Raw genomic sequence first — 18,144 nt, 5'->3', positions numbered from 1 at the left:
AAAACCTTTTAACATGTAATAATAACAGTCTTATTAATATTAATAGTCTTAGTAATATTCTGTTCTCCCTGCAGATTTTCTCCAAGAAGTCTCCTGTCACAACACACACATTTAGCCAATCTAAAGGCACTTTTTAGAGCCAACATCTATCTATCTATCTATCTATCTATCTATCTATCTATCTATCTATCTATCTATCTATCTATCTATCTATCTATCTATCTATCTATCTATCTATCTATCTATCTATCTATCTATCTATCTATCCATCATTTTCAAAACTCTTGTCCATATATGTTACTGTCTCTGTTATGTGTCTCTAAATCATAATATCTGTTGTCTTTATTTTGTTAACTTTACTCTCTCTCTCTCTCTCTCTCTCTCTCTCTCTCTCTCTCTCTCTCTCTCTCTCTCTCTCTCGTAGAGCATGCTGGGAGTGAGTGCGTTGTGAGTGAGCGTGTGTGACTTGGGTGCTTGAGTGCCTTGCTTTTCAAACTTTTTTCCATTCCTTTTCTATATTCTTTGTTATATGGTGTAGTTTTTTTCCTTTTCTTATTGGCTTTGTTTTTTTTGTTTTCTTGTTTTTTTCGGGGGGAGGGGATTTTGGGTTGTAGGGGTTTTTGTGCGTTTTTGGGGAGATGGCTGGGGCAGGTACAGGTGCGCGGGGATTGAGCTCGCTCACGCGTCGTCACGGTGTGAAAGTGGCGTCTGCAGTGAGCGTGGAGAGCTGTTGTTTAGCTGTGGGTGAAATTGTGGGACATGAGAATATTTTGTCTGCATCTAAAATTAGTGGTGGGCAAAGCGAGGCTTCGTGAAACACTGAAACTATCGAAGCAAATGTGTCGAAGCTTCGAAACGTTTCGAAACACCACTCTACGGCGACACCTAGTGGTCATTTTAATTGTATTTCACTGAAACAGCTTCAGCAGTTCAACAGTTGAGCAAATTAGGGTATGAAACCCAACTTTGCAGCCCTGAATTTACAAGTGGTTTAGACGAGCGGTTAGAGTCCGTGACCACCATGCAGGAATAATGGGTTCGAATCCTTTATTAGCAGCTGGTAATGCTTTGTTATTGTATCGTTTTGTTTCAACATTGCTATGACATACGAATAAACACCTTGTAAATAAATTTGTATTGTTTTGTTCATAAAACAGGGTTGTTGCTAGATCAGATACAGTTGTGGCCAGAAGTTAACAATAATTATTTATATTATTAATTAAATTTCCCATTGTATTTTATTAACGTCTATCCAAAACCTAAACCCATCACAGTACTGTAAAAATATGAATTATTGTTTTAGTGTTACAAAAATGATGCTAAAATGATGGCATATCCGTAGCTGTATCCTATCTAGACTACACCATAAAACAGTAACATGATTAAAATATATAAAATCATGATTTTGTAGTATTTGGACTAGTCGGGATTCGAACCCAAAACAAATTTGTAACACAGATCTGTTGTGCACACGCACGGTCCACTAAGCCATACAAGACACAGTTACGTCATTGATCATGCCAGTCAAATGCAGATTCTCCGGGTCATGAAACGCCTCTGAAATGATCAATGCTTTGAATCGCTTTAGTCACGTGACCAAGTGTTTCGAAACACTTTAGTCACGTGACCTGGGTGTTTCGGATCATGCTTCGGTACAGTGTTTCGAAACACTTGCGCTTCGGGATCTCGACACTGTGTCGAAACGTCAGTTTCACGTCAGCCATCCTTATCTAAAATGAATAGTGCAATAGTAATCTTTTTAAGTACAGTAGAGAATGCAAACGAAGTGGTTCAAAGAGGAATCATACTGGAAGGAGTCCTTACTCCGGTTATGCCTCTTTCATTACCGTCAAAACGAGTCACTCTCTCGAACGTCCCACCATTTATTAGTGATGAAGTTTTAACACAAGCATTGTCTCGCTACGGTAAACTGGTCTCCTCGATTAAAAAAATTCCAATTGGTGGTGCTTCCCCTTTACTGAAACACGTTGTTTCATTCAGGCGCTCTGTTTACATGATTGTAAACAATGACGCTGATCTAGACCTCGCGCTTAATTTCCGAGTGGATGACTTTGACTATGTGGTGTTTATTACCACCGACAAGATTAAGTGTTTTGGCTGCGGAAATTTCGGTCATTTGGTCCGTATTTGCCCCAACAAACAAGAAGAAAGCAATCGCCCCGCTAATGTGAGCGACGCAGCTAATGGTGACGAACAACTGGCCGATGAGGCCGCCGAGGTGGAACCCGCGGTAGTGGCAGCGACCGGGCATGATGGCGATCACAGTGTGGATCGTATGGAGAATGAATCGGTTTCAGTGGAGGTGGAAGCACAAAATGCAAAAGAAGTTGATGACGAGGAAGACAAAGGTGAGTCAAGCGATAAACAAAATCTGGAAGTTGTTTTGAGGGATGTTCGGGAGGTTGATGATATGCAAAATGAAACAGACGTGGAGAAAACAGTATTTAAGGTGCCATTAAAAAGGAAAAAGTCAGACAGTGTGCATGGTTTTCGGCAAGTGAAAAAAGTAGATATGGAAGATGAACTTGAGTCAGAGAGTGACAGCGAGCTATCTGATTCAAGTCTTACACTGTCTCAGAGTGAGTTTTCTAGTCGCAATTATGGAGTAGATGATATTAAACTATTTCTAAGGTCAACAAAGAACAAGAGGGGAGTCTTAGTAAATGAATACTTTCCAGATGTTGAGCAGTTTGTGGATAAAGTTAAAGGTTTTATGGCTGAAGGTTGTTTCTCCAACAAAGAAGTGTATCGATTGAAAAAAATAGTGCGGAAACTCAATGCAGACCTGAATGATGGAAGTGAAAAAGCATAACTTTATGAAGATGAATCACAATAGTTTGTGTTTCCTTTTCTATTTATGTTTGACTATGGCTGAAGTGTGTATAGCATCATTAAATCTGAATGGTGCACGAAATTGCAAAAAAAGAGCTGAATTGTTTGGGGTTATTAAACAGAAAAACATAGATGTTATTTTTATTCAGGAAACACACAGTGACTTTAAGAATGAAGTTGATTGGATGCAAGAATGGGATGGAAATGCTGTTTTTAGTCATAACACCACAATCAGTGGTGGAGTGGGCATTTTATTTACAAAAAAATTTTGTCCAGTATCTTTTCAAGCAGAGGAGATTGTGAAAGGAAGACTTTTGAAAATAAGAGCAATCTTTGAAAAATACATTCTCATTTTTATATGCGTTTATGCTCCAACATCGGCAATAGAAAGATTAGTGTTTTTAGATACACTTAATACTGTGCTCCAAAAGTGCAATACTGAAGAATATTTGTTTTTAGGAGGAGACTTCAACTGTACAGAAAGTCATATAGACAGGAACCATATTGAACCACATATGCCTTCACGTGAACGTCTCACTAAATGTATTAATACGAATGAACTAAGTGATATTTGGAGGCATTTTCATGAAGGACAGAGACAGTATACATGGGTTCATGCTCGTGATAATTTTCTTTCTCTTGCGAGACTAGATCGATTTTATAGTTTTAAACATCACTTGAGCATTTTTAAAAGCTGCATCATTTCTCCAGTCAGTTTCTCTGATCACCATATGGTTTTATGTTCCTTTTTTTTAAATGAAGTTAAGCCCCGCAGTGCATATTGGCACTTCAACACCAATCTACTATGTAATAAGGATTTTAAAGAAGTTTTTAAGTTTTTTTGGGAAGATTTTAGAAAAACAAAAGATTCCTTTCAAGACTTAAATCAGTGGTGGGATTTTGGGAAGATCCAAATCAAACAACTGTGTCAACAGTACACTCGTAATGTCACCAAAGAGTTAAATAGTTCCATGAAAGCCTTGGAGACAGAGATAATCAATTTGCAGATTTTAGCTGATTCAACAAACAATCCTAATTGTATAGAAACAATTTCAAATAGAAAAACTCAGTTGGCAGACCTACTGGGGTTGAAAACACAAGGGGCTTTAATTCGTTCACGTTTTTTAAGTATTGAACAGATGGATGCACCATCTAAATATTTTTTTAATCTTGAAAAGAAAAATGGACAAAAACGTACTATTCATGCATTACGATCTGAGATGGGGGAAATTTTAATTAGACCTGAAGAAATACGTAAAAGAGCAAACAGTTTTTATGAAAATTTGTATAAGAATGAATTGGGTGCAGAGTGGGACTCAGAGAGTGCCTTTTTTAGAGGTTTAAATCAGATGACTGAGGAGGCAAATGCTGAGATATCTGGTGTTTTAAGAATGGAAGAGTTGTATAAAGCATTACAAAATATGGAATCTGGCAAAGTACCAGGAATTGACGGTCTTCCAGTTGATTTTTATAAATTTTTTTGGACTGAGGTGGGTGATGATCTTTTGCAGGTACTTAATGACGGTCTAGCATCAGGAAGGCTTCCATTGAGTAGTCGTAGAGCGGTCATCACACTCATTCCCAAAAAAGGAGACCTTTTAGAAATTAAAAATTGGCGCCCTGTCTCGCTTTTATGTGCTGACTATAAATTGTTATCAAAAGTGTTGGCTAACAGGTTAACAAAAGTAATAGATTTAGTGGTGCATCCAGACCAAACTTATTGTGTCCCCGGGAGGTCAATTTTTGATAACATTACCCTTATGCGGGATATTTTTGATGTCTCCAAGTTGTTTAATATAAAAATTGGTCTTATATCGTTAGATCAAGAAAAAGCTTTTGATCGGGTTGAGCACCCTTTTTTGTGGAGAACATTAGAAGCTTTTGGTATTTGCCAGGATTTTATTGATAAAGTGAAAGTACTTTATGGTGATGTTGAAAGTGTGCTGAAAATAAACGGTGGCTTATGCACTCCTTTTAAGGTATGTAGGGGAATAAGACAAGGTTGCTCATTATCTGGAATGTTGTATTCACTTGCCATTGAACCCTTGTTACAACAACTAAGAGAAAAAGTTTGTGGGTTGAACTTGCCTGGATGTAAAAATAATGTCACACTGTCTGCCTATGCTGATGATGTAGTGGTTTTTATTGATAAACAAAATGATGTGCGAGTTTTAATGGAAGTCTTAGATGATTTTAAAAGTTTATCATCAGCAAAAATAAACTGGAATAAAAGTGAAGCAATTTTAATTGGAAATTGGTTAAAAGATAGGCCAAACCTTCCTGATGGCTTGAGTTGGGGAACAAGTGGTTTTAAATATTTAGGAGTGTTTTTGGGGGATGAAAGTTTTACTCAGAAAAACTGGGAAGGAGTTGTGGATAATATAAAGGGTAGACTTAATAAATGGAAATGGTTAATACCCAAAATGTCGTACAAAGGAAGGGTTTTAATAGTGAATAATTTAGCAGCTTCCAGTCTTTGGCATAGGATGGCTTGTTTAGATCCTCCTTTACAATTATTAACAGAACTCCAAAGTCTTTTGGTCAATTTTTTTTGGGATAACTTGCATTGGGTCCCACAGAGTGTGTTGTATTTAACCAAAGAAGAGGGTGGTCAGGGTCTGATACAGCTGAGAAGCAGAATAGCAGCTTTTCGATTACAATTTTTACAAAAATTTCTGTATGGGTCTTCAGTGTATGGATGGCGAGCAGTAACTTCCTCAATTTTACACAGTGTTGCAGGGCTGGATTTAGATAAAGCATTGTTTTTAATGGACCCCCTCAAGTTGAATGTGAATAGACTGCCAATATTTTACAGGAATCTTTTTAAGGTGTGGAGTTTGTTTAATTTGCAAAGAAGTAGTACATGTACTCTCCACTGGTTGTTGGAGGAGCCTCTAATAAATGGTGCTCGTTTTGATCTTACAAAGGACAGTTCTTCATTTCATGGACTTAATGAAGTGTTGCAGAATTCAAAGATTTATACGCTTGGACGTTTGTTGCATATCGCTGGAGTGGATTTCAGAAAAACGCAAGAAGTGGCTGATGTTTTAAAAATTAGATCCTTACGGACTGTTGAACATATGTTACAGAACTGGAGAGGACTGATTAATGATGAAGAAAAAACTCTGCTAATAGACAGTTGTGGAAAAGTGAATGATTCCGAATCGAAGGATTTTTTTCCGGTTTTCACATTGCTCCCCAAGTTAGAGGATTTTAATGGACACTTTCTGGACTCTAAAAAAACATTGTGCTTGGGTTTATCTATGGTTACTGGCAAAGATTTTTATAAAGTGTGTGTCAAAGTTTTTAATAAAAAAGAACTAAACAATAAAATTGACACACCTTGGCGTGAAGTGTTGGGTGTAGAAGAGCATGTTAAACCTGAATGGAGGTCACTGTATAAGCCACCGTTGTCTAAAAGGTCAGGAGATATACAATGGAGACTTCTACATTGTGCTATTGCAGTCAATGCTTTTATTTCAATTCTTAATCATGATGCCATTGCTAATTGTCCTTTTTGCTCAAAAAGAGAATCAATTTTTCACGCTTTCATGGAATGTGATAGACTGAAACCATTATTTTTACTTTTGGAAAATGTTTTTAATTCCTGCAATGAAATGTTCTCTAAAAGAGTTTTTATTTTTGGTTTTAGATATGTTAAAAGAAAGAGGTTTAAATGTCAACTCCTAAATTTTGTTTTGGGGCAAGCTAAATTAGCTATCTATATGAGCAGAAAAAATAAGGTTGAAAGATTGTCCGGTGAAGATGTGGTGGTAATGTTTGTAAACTTGGTGAAATCACGGGTTCTGATTGATTATTGTTTTTATAAATCTACAAAAGATATATTAGCTTTTGAGATGAGGTGGTGTGGAAATGGGGCATTGTGTTCAATTGTTGATGAAGAATTAGTTTTTACTTTTTATAATTAATGTATTTACATTTTTTTACTGCATCCCTTGTGAGTTGTTGACATCTTGAAATGATGATTGTTGACTTATTGTAATAAAAGGCACTTTTAAATTCAATTCTCTCTCTCTCTCTCTCTCTCTCTCTCTCTCTGTCTCTCTCTCTCTCTCTCTCTCTCTCTCTCTCTCTCTCTCTCTCTCTCTCTGTCTCTCTCTCTATCTGACTACTTGTCTGTCAAAAATCAATTCACATTGTAAAAGGAAGCAGCCTGTGAAGCAGAGGCTAAAGAAAAAAGCTTCAGCAGTTGGAAGCAGGAGGAATGGGTGGTCGGTTGAAAGAAGAGCCACAACAATGCATCCAAAGATGAAGCAGTTGTTATAGTATGTACTTTTTAAAACTGTTTTTTTTTTTTTCAGAAAAAAAAGTCAAACATTGAATGCACAGTGCATCCAGAAAGTCTTAGCGTCTCACTTTTTCTACATTTTTTTTGTTACAGCCTCATTCTTAAATGGATTAAATTCATTTATTTCCTCAAAATTCTAAACATAATACCCCATAATGACAATGTGAAAAAGATTTTTTTGTAATTGTTGCTTATTTTTATTTTTAAAATTTTAAATCCTGAAAAATCACACGTGCATAAGTATTCACAGCCTTTGCTCAAAACTTTGTTGATGCACCTTCGGCAGCGATTACAGCCTCAAGTCTTTTTTAAGATAATGCCACAAGCTTGGCACACCTGTCTTTAGGAATTTTTGCCCAATCCTCTTTGCAGTATCTCTCAAGCTCTATCAGAAATGCCAACTCGTCCAGCTGGGACTCGAACCAGTGACCTTCTTGCTGTAAGGTGATAGTGCTATCCACTGAGCCACCGTGCCACCCTTCTACATTAATAATGTGTAAAATCGTAAAACATCTTTACAATGTGGAGCGTTCACCCTTTTGGCTGTATAATCAGAAGGTTCTGCCTTTATTTTGAGTTAATCTGTAGATTGTCACTGTCCAATTGTACAGTGGTCACACAGTTTTGCCAATATTTGAGCTAATCCTGAGCTAATGTTTAGAGGCCCTCATGGTTTCATCCTTTTGTTTAGTTTTTTCAATGTAGAAGAGTTGTTTGTGTTGTATCAGCCTTTCTTATTTCCTAATTTCACCACAAAGTTAAACATCTTGTATGATATTGCAGTTTTTCTCAGTCACTTTAGTAGGTTTCTCAGATCAAAATTGAAATGAGCAAAACAGGAAGTTCATTTCTCAAAACAATACGTACAAATAGCAAAACACCATGGATTATCTGCATAAGCCAGTCTCTTGAATCCTTAGTTCATCTCTCAAAACTAAATTTCTGTGTCAATGAATGTGTCAGTGCCATCATAAAGACAAGTCCTTGTGTCATTGTGTACGGATAAGACAGTCAGATCATTTAGTCTTGTTGTCCATAAAACATTGTACTCTGGAGGGGTCTCCTGGTGTAAACGATTGCAATATTTTTGTTTGCAGTTTGTACTGTAATTTGTTGACAGATCATGTCATTGTGATACAGAAAGACAAATGCAGCACCGCATAGCACAAAAAAACAAAAACAAAAGTAGAAATGTGAACATAGGACAATCTCAGATGCCATTTCATCAGAAAAAGTCAAGATTAACCTGGGAAAATGTACAAACTGTAGACCAGGGGTCACCAACCTTTATGAAACTGAGAGCTACTTCTTGGGTACCGAAAATTTGGAGGGCTACTAGTTTGATAAACACCTCTCAAATAACAAATTTGCTCAATTTACTTCTAGTTATACTTTATATTTTTGGTAATAATTAATGATATTCATCCATGTGAAAACACTGATCATGTTAATGATTCTCACAAAAGTTATCAGCAATGATTTAACAGGGTGGGAAATACCCTGTATTTAATGTATCAATGTGCAACACTTTATTTTTATATATCTCTGCAAATATTTACATTTTTAAATGATTACTTCTATATTAGATGAAGCTTACTGGTAAGTGGCGCTATGGTGAGCTATTTTTAGAACAGGCCTGCAGGCAACACATGTGATCCTCGCGGGCACCATGTTGGTGACCCCTGCTGTAGACAGATTTAGAAAGAAAAGTCTAATGGAAATGTATAGATAAATGCATTATGACAACATATGACAACTTGGATGTAAAGACTTATGCAATGAACAAACGATGAAATGTTGTGGGGTGGATTAATTCAACAGAAACCAAAATAATAAATTAATAAAAATAATACATTTAGATCAACATGACATAAGCAGCTGATAATGTAGTAAACATCAGAGAATTGCACATAATCATTTGCATGGTCGTGCAAAAGCATTTGCGACTTGTTCAAAGGAGTCAGAAGCTGCTTTTCTGATGTGCACAAGTGACACGATGATGTGGAGGTTGAACAGGTAGTTTCGAGAATTTCAATTCTGATCTGAGACATGGACCAACGCGACTGAGAAAAACTGTAATTGGTATGCGGTCATCAGAGATGCTTGACTGAATGTTGTCAATAGTTAATAATATACACATATTTTTTCTTTTTTGCTTTTCTGTTGCTTTAAACATTAAATACCCAATCTTGTCATTGCAGGTTAAGAAACTCCTCGCCGTTGAGTACTAGCCTGTTCTGCTTCTCAGCAAGGAGACTAAGAACAAAGAACACAAATGTGAAATATTGACCCCTCGGTGCACACTTTCCACTTATGCCCAAGACTACCTTCAGAAGATTGGCTCATTTTCTCAACACTTTTGTGAAGGTGAGATGCATGCGGGATATTTTTAAAGTCACTGTAAAAGACACTGGGTTCCACACAACTCCTTCAAGTTTACTTAATTGTTTTTTTTTTTCTTTTTACAAATTTAAGCGAATTAAACATTAAAAAGTAAGTAATAAACTAATTTGCAACAAGTAGTTTAAACAAGCACATTTTTTGAGTGTATAGTTAACATCTTGTCTTGATGTTTGTCTTGATGTTTACCTTTATGAAGGAGCAGGTGGAGGAGGCGACTATGATGGAGAGCCAAGTGCAGCAGGTGACCATTTAAGGAGCAGGTGGAGGAGGTGACCTTGGGCACGACCATTTCTCCTATGACCAAACGTCTTGTGCAGAGCTGCAGTTTAGGCGCCTGAGGCTGGAGAACGCTAGACGTCCATCGTGGAGAAGCTGCAGGTGGGAGTGGTCACCAGCTGGTGTACCTTCAGGATCAATGCGAGGACTCGTCTGTCACTGGAGTCTTACAGGAATCAATCTCATGCTCTCCACTCCTCCATGACCACCACAGCAGCTGCTCAGGATACGGCCTGGCTCAGGATTTTAGAAACCTTGTGATTAATAAAAAAAAAAGACTAACATACAGTAAGTGCAGATGCCGTTCAAATTATAATGTCTTTTAGGAAGTGTTCCTGGCTCCAGTTGCCCTAAATAATGCAGCATAACAATCCTTTAGAGGAGAGGTTCTCAAAGTGGGGGTCGGGACCCCCCGAGGGGTCGCGGGACAATGAAGGGGGGTTGCCTGGTGATTTTCAAAAATCAATTAATTTGTATTAAACCTTAAGACTTACTGTATTTTATCAATAACCTACTGAAGAGGAAAAAAATAGTCGTTTATAGTTAATATAAACTATATAGTTACTATAGTAGCTTATAGTTACTAGTTCTATTGGATTGCGACTTCTCGGGTAATTACATTATACTAAAGACACCAAGTACCAAGTACCAAGCCCTCTATAAAACAAGTGAGAATTTGGCCAGAGGGAGCTATGTCTGAATTACAGGACTGCTTTGATCGCACAGACTGGACTGTGTTCAGAGAGGCCTCCACAAATGGCCAAGGCACAGATATGAATGAATATGCTGATGCTGTATCCAGTTATATTTTTAAGTGTATGGAGGATGGCTGTGTCACTAAGAACATTAAAGTCAGAGCGAATGAGAAACGCTGGATGACTGCAGAGGTGCGGGCTTTGCTAAAAACAAGAAACTCTGCTTTCAAGTGTGGGGATGCAGCTGTCCTTAGGTCTGCTCGGGCCAATCTGAATAGGGCAATCAGAGTGGCAAAATGAGCCCATGGAAATAAGATTAAAGAATACTTCCAGGACCACAAAGACAATTTAGGGGCCCTATCATACAACCGGGGCAATGTGGCGAAAGGCGCGGCGCAATACTCTTTTGCTACTTTTAGCTCGGCGCAAGGGTCATTTAGAGGCGTTGTGCCACGCTGTTTAAATAGCAAATGCATTTGCGCTCAAATGTGCGCCCATAGGCGTTCTGGTCTAAAAAAGCAGGCATGTTTTGGCGCGTTGCTATTTTGAGAAACTGTAAATAGTCTGATCTTTAGACCAGAACAAAGTCGCTCTGTTGTCTGGCGCAAAGTGCGCCTGGCTTACACACTACAAACAAGATGCAGAGCAATACGCAAATATCTTTACATATGAAAAATATATAATATCTTAAGGATATATATATATATATATATATATATATATATATATATATATATATATATATATATATATAATAAGGATATATACAGGATATAAATAAAAATGACTAAAATATTACGAAACATATTAATTTCTAGCTTACATGAAGATTTAAAAACCACTGCCTTACTTTCGCGAGGCTTTTTCAGTTCATTCATTTTGCTTTTGTATAATGTTATTATTATTAGCAGTATTATTTATTATATCCATATTTATATTTGTTTTATTAAAAAACAAGCTTAGATTTGTCCACCTGTCAAATTTTAGACAATATGGGGCATGGCAGGTGTATTTGGAAATAACTCAGTATTTTGAGCACACTTTGTTATTATTGTTCATTTATTCGTTTGCTGGAAATTAGAACTGAATTTAGAAATAGTTTTGAAACAAATCTTTGCACATAACAAACAAAATTAATTATTTATAGGCTAATTGATGTCTGTGCGTAAAGGTTTCCCTATCCACGAGAGCAAAAGCGAAAGTGAACTTACTTTACGTCAAAATGCGCTTATGGCGTGACGCAGCTGGCTCTTAAAGGTAATGAGAGATGAGGCTTTAATTGGTTTATTCTCAAAACACACCTATAACTCATTAAGAAAATAAACTCAACCCTTTTAGGCCATGCGCCATGGCGCAAAGCGGATTTTCCCGTCCTTAAATTAGCAAAAATGCATTCTGACACGCCCTGAAAGCGTTTGCGCCCTGCGTTTTGCGCTCTGCGCATGGATCGTCAAAATAGAGCCCTAGAAGTTTATGGCAGGGTATTCAGTCTGTCACAGACTATCCAAGCATCTCATTGTCCTGTGAAAACAACTTTAACTTACTTAATGATCTTAACAACTACTTTGTAAGGTTTGATGCTGTTTTACACCAGCAGTGAAGGCCACATTGCAGCACGACGAGCAGGTGCTAAGCTTTGATATCACTAATGTCCGCAAGACCCTAAAGAAAGTAAACGCTGGTAAGGCGGCTGGGCCTGACAAAATACCAGGCAGAGTACTCAAGGGGTGTGCAGAACAACTTGCGCCTGTACTGACGGACATAATTAATATCTTTCTGCATCAAGCTGTTGTGCCATCATGCTACAAAACATTTGCTATCATTCCAGTGCCAAAAAGACCTTCAGTCACTTCTTTAAATGACTATCGGCCGATAGCTTTAACTTCACTGATAATGAAATGCTTTGAGAAACTGGTAAAAAGTCATATCACCTCCATCCTGCCTACTTCACTTGACCCATTTCAGTTAGCCTGTCGGCCAAACAGGTCAACTGATGATGCTATATCCACTGCACTGCATCTGAGTCTTGAACACTTGGAGGGTAGAAACACATCGGTACAGGTGCTGTTTGTTAGTTTTAGCTCTGCTTTTAATACTATTATTCCTCAGCACCTGGTCAATAAATTAGCATCTTTAGGTCTTAATACACCTCTTCGGAACTGGATTCTTGACTTTCTGACAAATAGGCTACAGTTTGTGCGAGCGGAGGGTATTTCGTCATCTACCACTCTGCTCAATACAGGCTCCCCTCAGGGGTGCGTCTTGAGTCCACTGCTATACACTCTGATGACCCATGATTGTTGTGCAAAACTTAGCACTAATCACATTATTAAATATGCTGATGACACCACAATAGTGGGTCTCATCCAGGATAATGATGAGAGGAACTACAGGGAGGAGGTAAAGCTCTTCACAGAGTGGTGCAGGGATAATAATTTAGTTCTTTGGCCATGTATCTTTGGCCATGTATATTATATATATAATATATTATGTATATTATCAGGAATCTCTCTCCTGATAATATATGGACCTAGACTGGGAACGACACAGAAGTATATATATATATTTATTTTTTTCTTTTATTAACATTTTTTAAAAACTAAATATAAGAGCTAAGTTAATGTATACGAAAGTGAGTTATAAACTCACTTGATAATATGCAGAATTGATACACTCACCAAACAATTTCAGATATGCAAAAGCCCACTTGCCAATTAATTTAGATTCATTTAATAAGAAAAAATGAAATACACAAATAGTTGGAAAGTGTAATGGTTAATTGTTGCCTAGTTATACATATTCATATAGAGAGATGCATTTTGTTCTATTGTTTATATATAAAGTTGCATTTTGAAAATAACAAAATTATAACCAAACAATACAGTGTAACATGGAGTAATGATGTGCTTTGATAAGAATGCAGTGGTATTGACTACCAGACAGCTGCTGAACATTTAGACAAACAATTTACTACTTTCTAAAATTCAAAGGACCATTTAGCTACCTGACAAACAAAAACCCAGACAACATTAGATTTTTTTACATTAATTTATTGACAACAATATCACTAGAGATTGCCAGTTTTCTTTAATTTAAGCTGAATCCTTGCATCAAAAAAAAAAAAAAGTTATGCATAAATACTCTGCAAAAATCATTTTCTTACTTAAGAGTCTCAGGGCCCTATCATACACCCGGCGCAGTGTGGCGCAGTAGTCTTTTGCTAGTTTCAGCTTGGCGCAAGAGTCGTTTTGAGGCGTTGCGCTACGCTGTTTAAATAGCAAATGCATTAGCGCTCATTTGTGCGCCTATAGGCGTTCTGGTCTAAAAAGGAAGGCGTTCTGAGGCGGACCGCTGGCGCGTTGCTATTTTGAGAAAATAAAATACATTTTTCATTTGACCAAAACTAACCCGGTCTAAACTCCGGCGCAGAGTTGCGCCTCGCTTACACACTGCTTAATACGGACAAGAGAGCAATAGGCAAATATCTTTACGTATGAAAAAATTTAAATATTAAGGATATATATAGGATATAATAAGAATAGATATAGAATATAAATATAAAGGATTAAAATATTACAAAACAAATTATTTTCTAGCCTACATAAATATGAAAAATCACTGCTTTTTGAGCACATTTTGTTATTATTGTTCATTTATTCGTTTGCTGGAAATCAGAACTGAATTTAGAAATAGTTTTGAAATGAATATTTGCGCTTAACAAACAAAAGTATTTATTTATAGACTAATGGATGTCTGTGCATAAAGGTTTCCCTATCCAAGAGCGAATGTGAAAGTAGTTCCATTATCTCTCAATCTCACGCAGTAGATGCTCTTTTTAACAATTTTCTGTTAAAAAAAAACTGTTAACTGTTTGCTTGTGAAATGCTAATTTTTTCCAGTTAGACTTACTTTGCGTCCTGTAAATAGCGAATGCGCTCTTGGCGCGACGCAGCTGGGTCTTAAAGGGAATGGGAGATGAGACTCATTAATAAAATAAACTCAACCCTTTTAGAACATGCGCCACTGCGCAAGGCAGATTTCCCGTCCTTAAATTTGCAAAAACGCGTCCTGACATGCCCTGAAAGCGTTTGCGCTCTGCGTTTTGCGCTTTGCGCATGGACTGTCAAAATAGAGCCCTCAGACTTGTTTCTAGTCTAAATATCTAAAAATTCCCAGAAACAGTAAGGAATGGAAAAATAAAAGAAAAAAAAATTCATGCCATTTTATATGTTACCTGGACCTATGCGAAACATATCAAAATAGTTTTTTTATTTGATTTATGATTTAAGAATTATAACTTGAGGTATAACAAAAGGATCAAGTCATTATATTTGAAATGTTTTGTTATTTGCAGCTACAAATTGTGATCCTGACTTTCCCATATTTAGCATATATAATTATTTTCTTTGTAACAAATTTTTACAATAAATATTATGAAACAATAAGTGATAAACATTATGAATGCATGTACAGTGCAAACTTCATTGCCAATATATAAAATGTACTGTATAGCTAAATGAACACAAACAAGTAGACCATTTATAATTTTTGAGTTTCTCTATGCATTTATAGATATATGATCGTTTAATTGTTTAAACTAGAACAGGATTGCATTATATCAAATGTAATTGAATGCAATGCAATTTTAAAATTTTAAATAAAATTCAATTTTCAGATCTGTTTAGATTTATTTCAATATTTAAGAAAGTCAAATATGGAGGAATAATGTAGTGTAGATTTGGCTGACTACCCAGACCACGCAAGTGTATTGTCTAATCTATGAGAAAATATATATCTTTAAATTAGTTATTAAATATATAATAATTACTCCCTTGCTGAGACAAAAAAAGTCAATGAAAATTAGCCTACATAACACACTTTCTTATGTAGGTTAATGTTCTTTTACTTTTTTTGTTGATGTAGAACATGTAGCTAGCCTGCCTGCACATAGTTTGCTAAAATTTTAGTCAAACTAACACATTGCTGTTATATTACACCAATGGTTGGGTGTGATAAAGCTCTGGAGGCTTATACTGTACTGTACTCTCTCTACTGGACGCATCAGGAACAACAGGGGTGTAAAACTGCCTGGGCCGTAGATCTGTCTGGATCCAAGTCTGCAGTCTCCCCCTTCTCTAATTATTTGACTGAATTTTTATTTTCCTATTTTTACAGGAATAATCTAAATTTTAACGTAGAAATATGAGTTACTCTCTAAAAATACATACAAATCTTTCCTTTAAAAAAATAATGTAATACCAAATTACAAGCAATAACTGAAAATTTAATGTTAGAATTTTTTATTACAGAACAGATGTGTAAAACAACAGGTATTTCCCTGTATAATGAAAAAACTGGAAAATTCTGTAAAAAAATACAGACAATTATCTGTAAAATGACGTTTATTTTTACAGTGCAGTTCTGAAGAGGCAATAACACCAAACTAATCTAATAAGGGGTTCAAATGAAGAGATTTAAAAGACAATGAAGAGCTTATAAAGACATTAAAAAGAATAAAAACTGCACACAACTTCTCAAACTGCAACCATAAAATGGTCAGAATACTCCCGCTTGTTTGTTTGTTTGTCAGTTTTTACACACAATGCTTGCTATTGCAACTAATACAGGCTCAGAAATGCAACCGCTTCCCACAGATAACTGAGGTTATTCTCTTCGGCCCCTCAGAAACAAGAATGTCTTATATTGGGGGCTTGGGAAGTCTTACACCATATGTTAAATCTCAAGTAAAAAATTTAGGAGTTATCTTTGATTGGGAGTTTTGTCTAGAAAAATTGTATTGTTTTATGTTCAATCCACTTAACTTTGTAAAAAGTATTAAGTTAACTGGGTGGCACGGTGGCTCAGTTCTCAGAATCAAAAAATTCCATCACATGTATGCTTGTACATCAAACACATTCAGCTCAGTAACGTTAAATCCAGCTAATCTTTGTTAAATCTACAAACGTTGTCATTTCTTGTTCCTGAATGATCTCAGTTGAAACACACAATAATCAGCAGTAATCCACATTTAAAAAATAGAAGAAGCACTTATTTTTGACAAATGTGACTTTATTTCAAACTTTAGTACAAAATTCATGATTGTCATCAGTTGTGAGGCTTGTCGCCCCAGACTAATGTCAGTTTTTGTCCGTGTTCAGCTCAGCACCACCTTCAAGATGGGCAGTTTCCAGTGGCACCACGTGGAGGAACGGACTTCGCCACCTATATATACAGGGTTTGGATTATCACTCACCATGAACTACAACTTCACACTAAATCACTAGTCAATAAATGATGTCCTCCAACCATAAATCATATACCACATTAGCAAAACATTAGACTAGAGAAGGTTGTATATGAGGACAATATTAAAGCAAATACTAAAGGTAGCAACTTTATTCATCTTCAGAACACAAATGAAGATATCTGAATGAAAATAATGAAGATATTTTAGTTAAATCTGAGAGCTCCTTAATCTCTCATAGACAGCAAGATTCCTGACTATGAGGATACTTTTATGTGCACATAAAACAAAAATAACTTATTCAACAGTTTCTTCCCTCAGTGTCAGTATAGGGCGCGCGTTCACGTGTTGCGCCTCTGACATATAACCTTGGATGTGCCTGTGAAGTTTTTAAGAGAGGAAGTCAGAGAGGAAGTCGCGCAGGCATCCGTGGGGTATATGTCACTGCACAGTGCTTGTGAACGCGTGCCCTATAATCACACTGAGGAGAAGAAACTGTGAATAAAAATGTTTGTTTTATGTGAAGGCGTATGATCTGTTTTGAGGATGTTTTTTACTGTTTTTGTGGACTTTGAGTCTGGATGAGGGAGCTCTAACATAAAAATAAAAATATTTTAAATAGTGAACACGAGGATGAGTAATAAATAACAAAACTTACTTTTTTTCAATATTTTATTTATTAATATTTTTTGCTTGTTTTTAGAAGAATTTCTGATTAGTCAATAACATGGCCAGATTTATATTTCAATATAGGCATTTTTTATAGTTTTATTTATTAATGATGTTTTTATATTTTATCAGGAGTCTCTCTCCTCTGGCTCAAATTACATTTCTTAGAGAGAGACACTCAAAGTATATGGACCTGGACTGGGAACGACACATAAAACAAAAATAACTTTATTCAACAGTTTCTTCCCTCAGTGTCAGTATAGGGCGCGCGTTCACGTGTTGCGCCTCTGACATATAACCTTGGATGTGCCTGTGAAGTTTTTAAGAGAGGAAGTCAGAGAGGAAGTCGCACAGGCATCCGTGGGGTATATGTCACTGCACAGTGCTTGTGAACGCGTGCCCTATAATCACACTGAGGAGAAGAAACTGTGAATAAAAATGTTTGTTTATTATTTTTCACTTTTTAAAGTTTTATTTATTAATGATGTTTTTTTATTTATTTATACATATTTTTTTACTTTTTTTATTGTTTTATTTATTAATGATGTTTTTTATTTTTCTATTTTAAACTTTTTTATTGTTTTATTTTATTAATTGTTTTTCCAGTTTTTTTTCAAATTGGCTGGTGAGTGATAATGTTCATTGGAAACCCTGTATATATATCAGTTGATCCCAGTAGTCTTTGGTCAGGAGTC

At 36.2% G+C, this 18,144-nt stretch overlaps 2 protein-coding genes across 3 annotated transcripts in view; both read left to right on the top strand.

The window, feature by feature from the left end:
* ttll2 (tubulin tyrosine ligase-like family, member 2) overlaps window positions 1–18,144 on the top strand; it is a 68,293-nt gene that overhangs the window by 12,925 nt on the left and 37,224 nt on the right. Inside the window, exons 1-5 of one of the 2 annotated variants that reach the window (XM_073933259.1) lie at window positions 434–2,369; window positions 7,020–7,139; window positions 9,364–9,529; window positions 9,762–10,129; window positions 16,695–16,771. The exons of the other annotated variant lie outside the window; for it this stretch is intronic. The gene's annotated coding sequence lies outside the window, so the exon portion shown is untranslated. Of the gene's footprint in view, window positions 1–433; window positions 2,370–7,019; window positions 7,140–9,363; window positions 9,530–9,761; window positions 10,130–16,694; window positions 16,772–18,144 lie in introns of those variants that run through there. 2 annotated transcript variants of the gene reach the window in all.
* Window positions 434–6,934, top strand: LOC141379436 (uncharacterized). The gene is made up of 2 exons (XM_073933672.1): window positions 434–772; window positions 1,738–6,934. Exons 1-2 carry the CDS (start codon window positions 639–641, stop codon window positions 2,831–2,833), a joined length of 1,230 nt encoding a protein of 409 aa, XP_073789773.1. The 5' UTR covers window positions 434–638; the 3' UTR covers window positions 2,834–6,934.

Source organism: Danio rerio, chromosome 20 (assembly GCF_049306965.1).
Source record: "Danio rerio strain Tuebingen ecotype United States chromosome 20, GRCz12tu, whole genome shotgun sequence".
NCBI classification, from domain to species: domain Eukaryota; kingdom Metazoa; phylum Chordata; class Actinopteri; order Cypriniformes; family Danionidae; genus Danio; species Danio rerio.
Note: the sequence above shows the minus strand (reverse complement) of the source record. Positions and strands in the feature narration are given on the sequence as shown.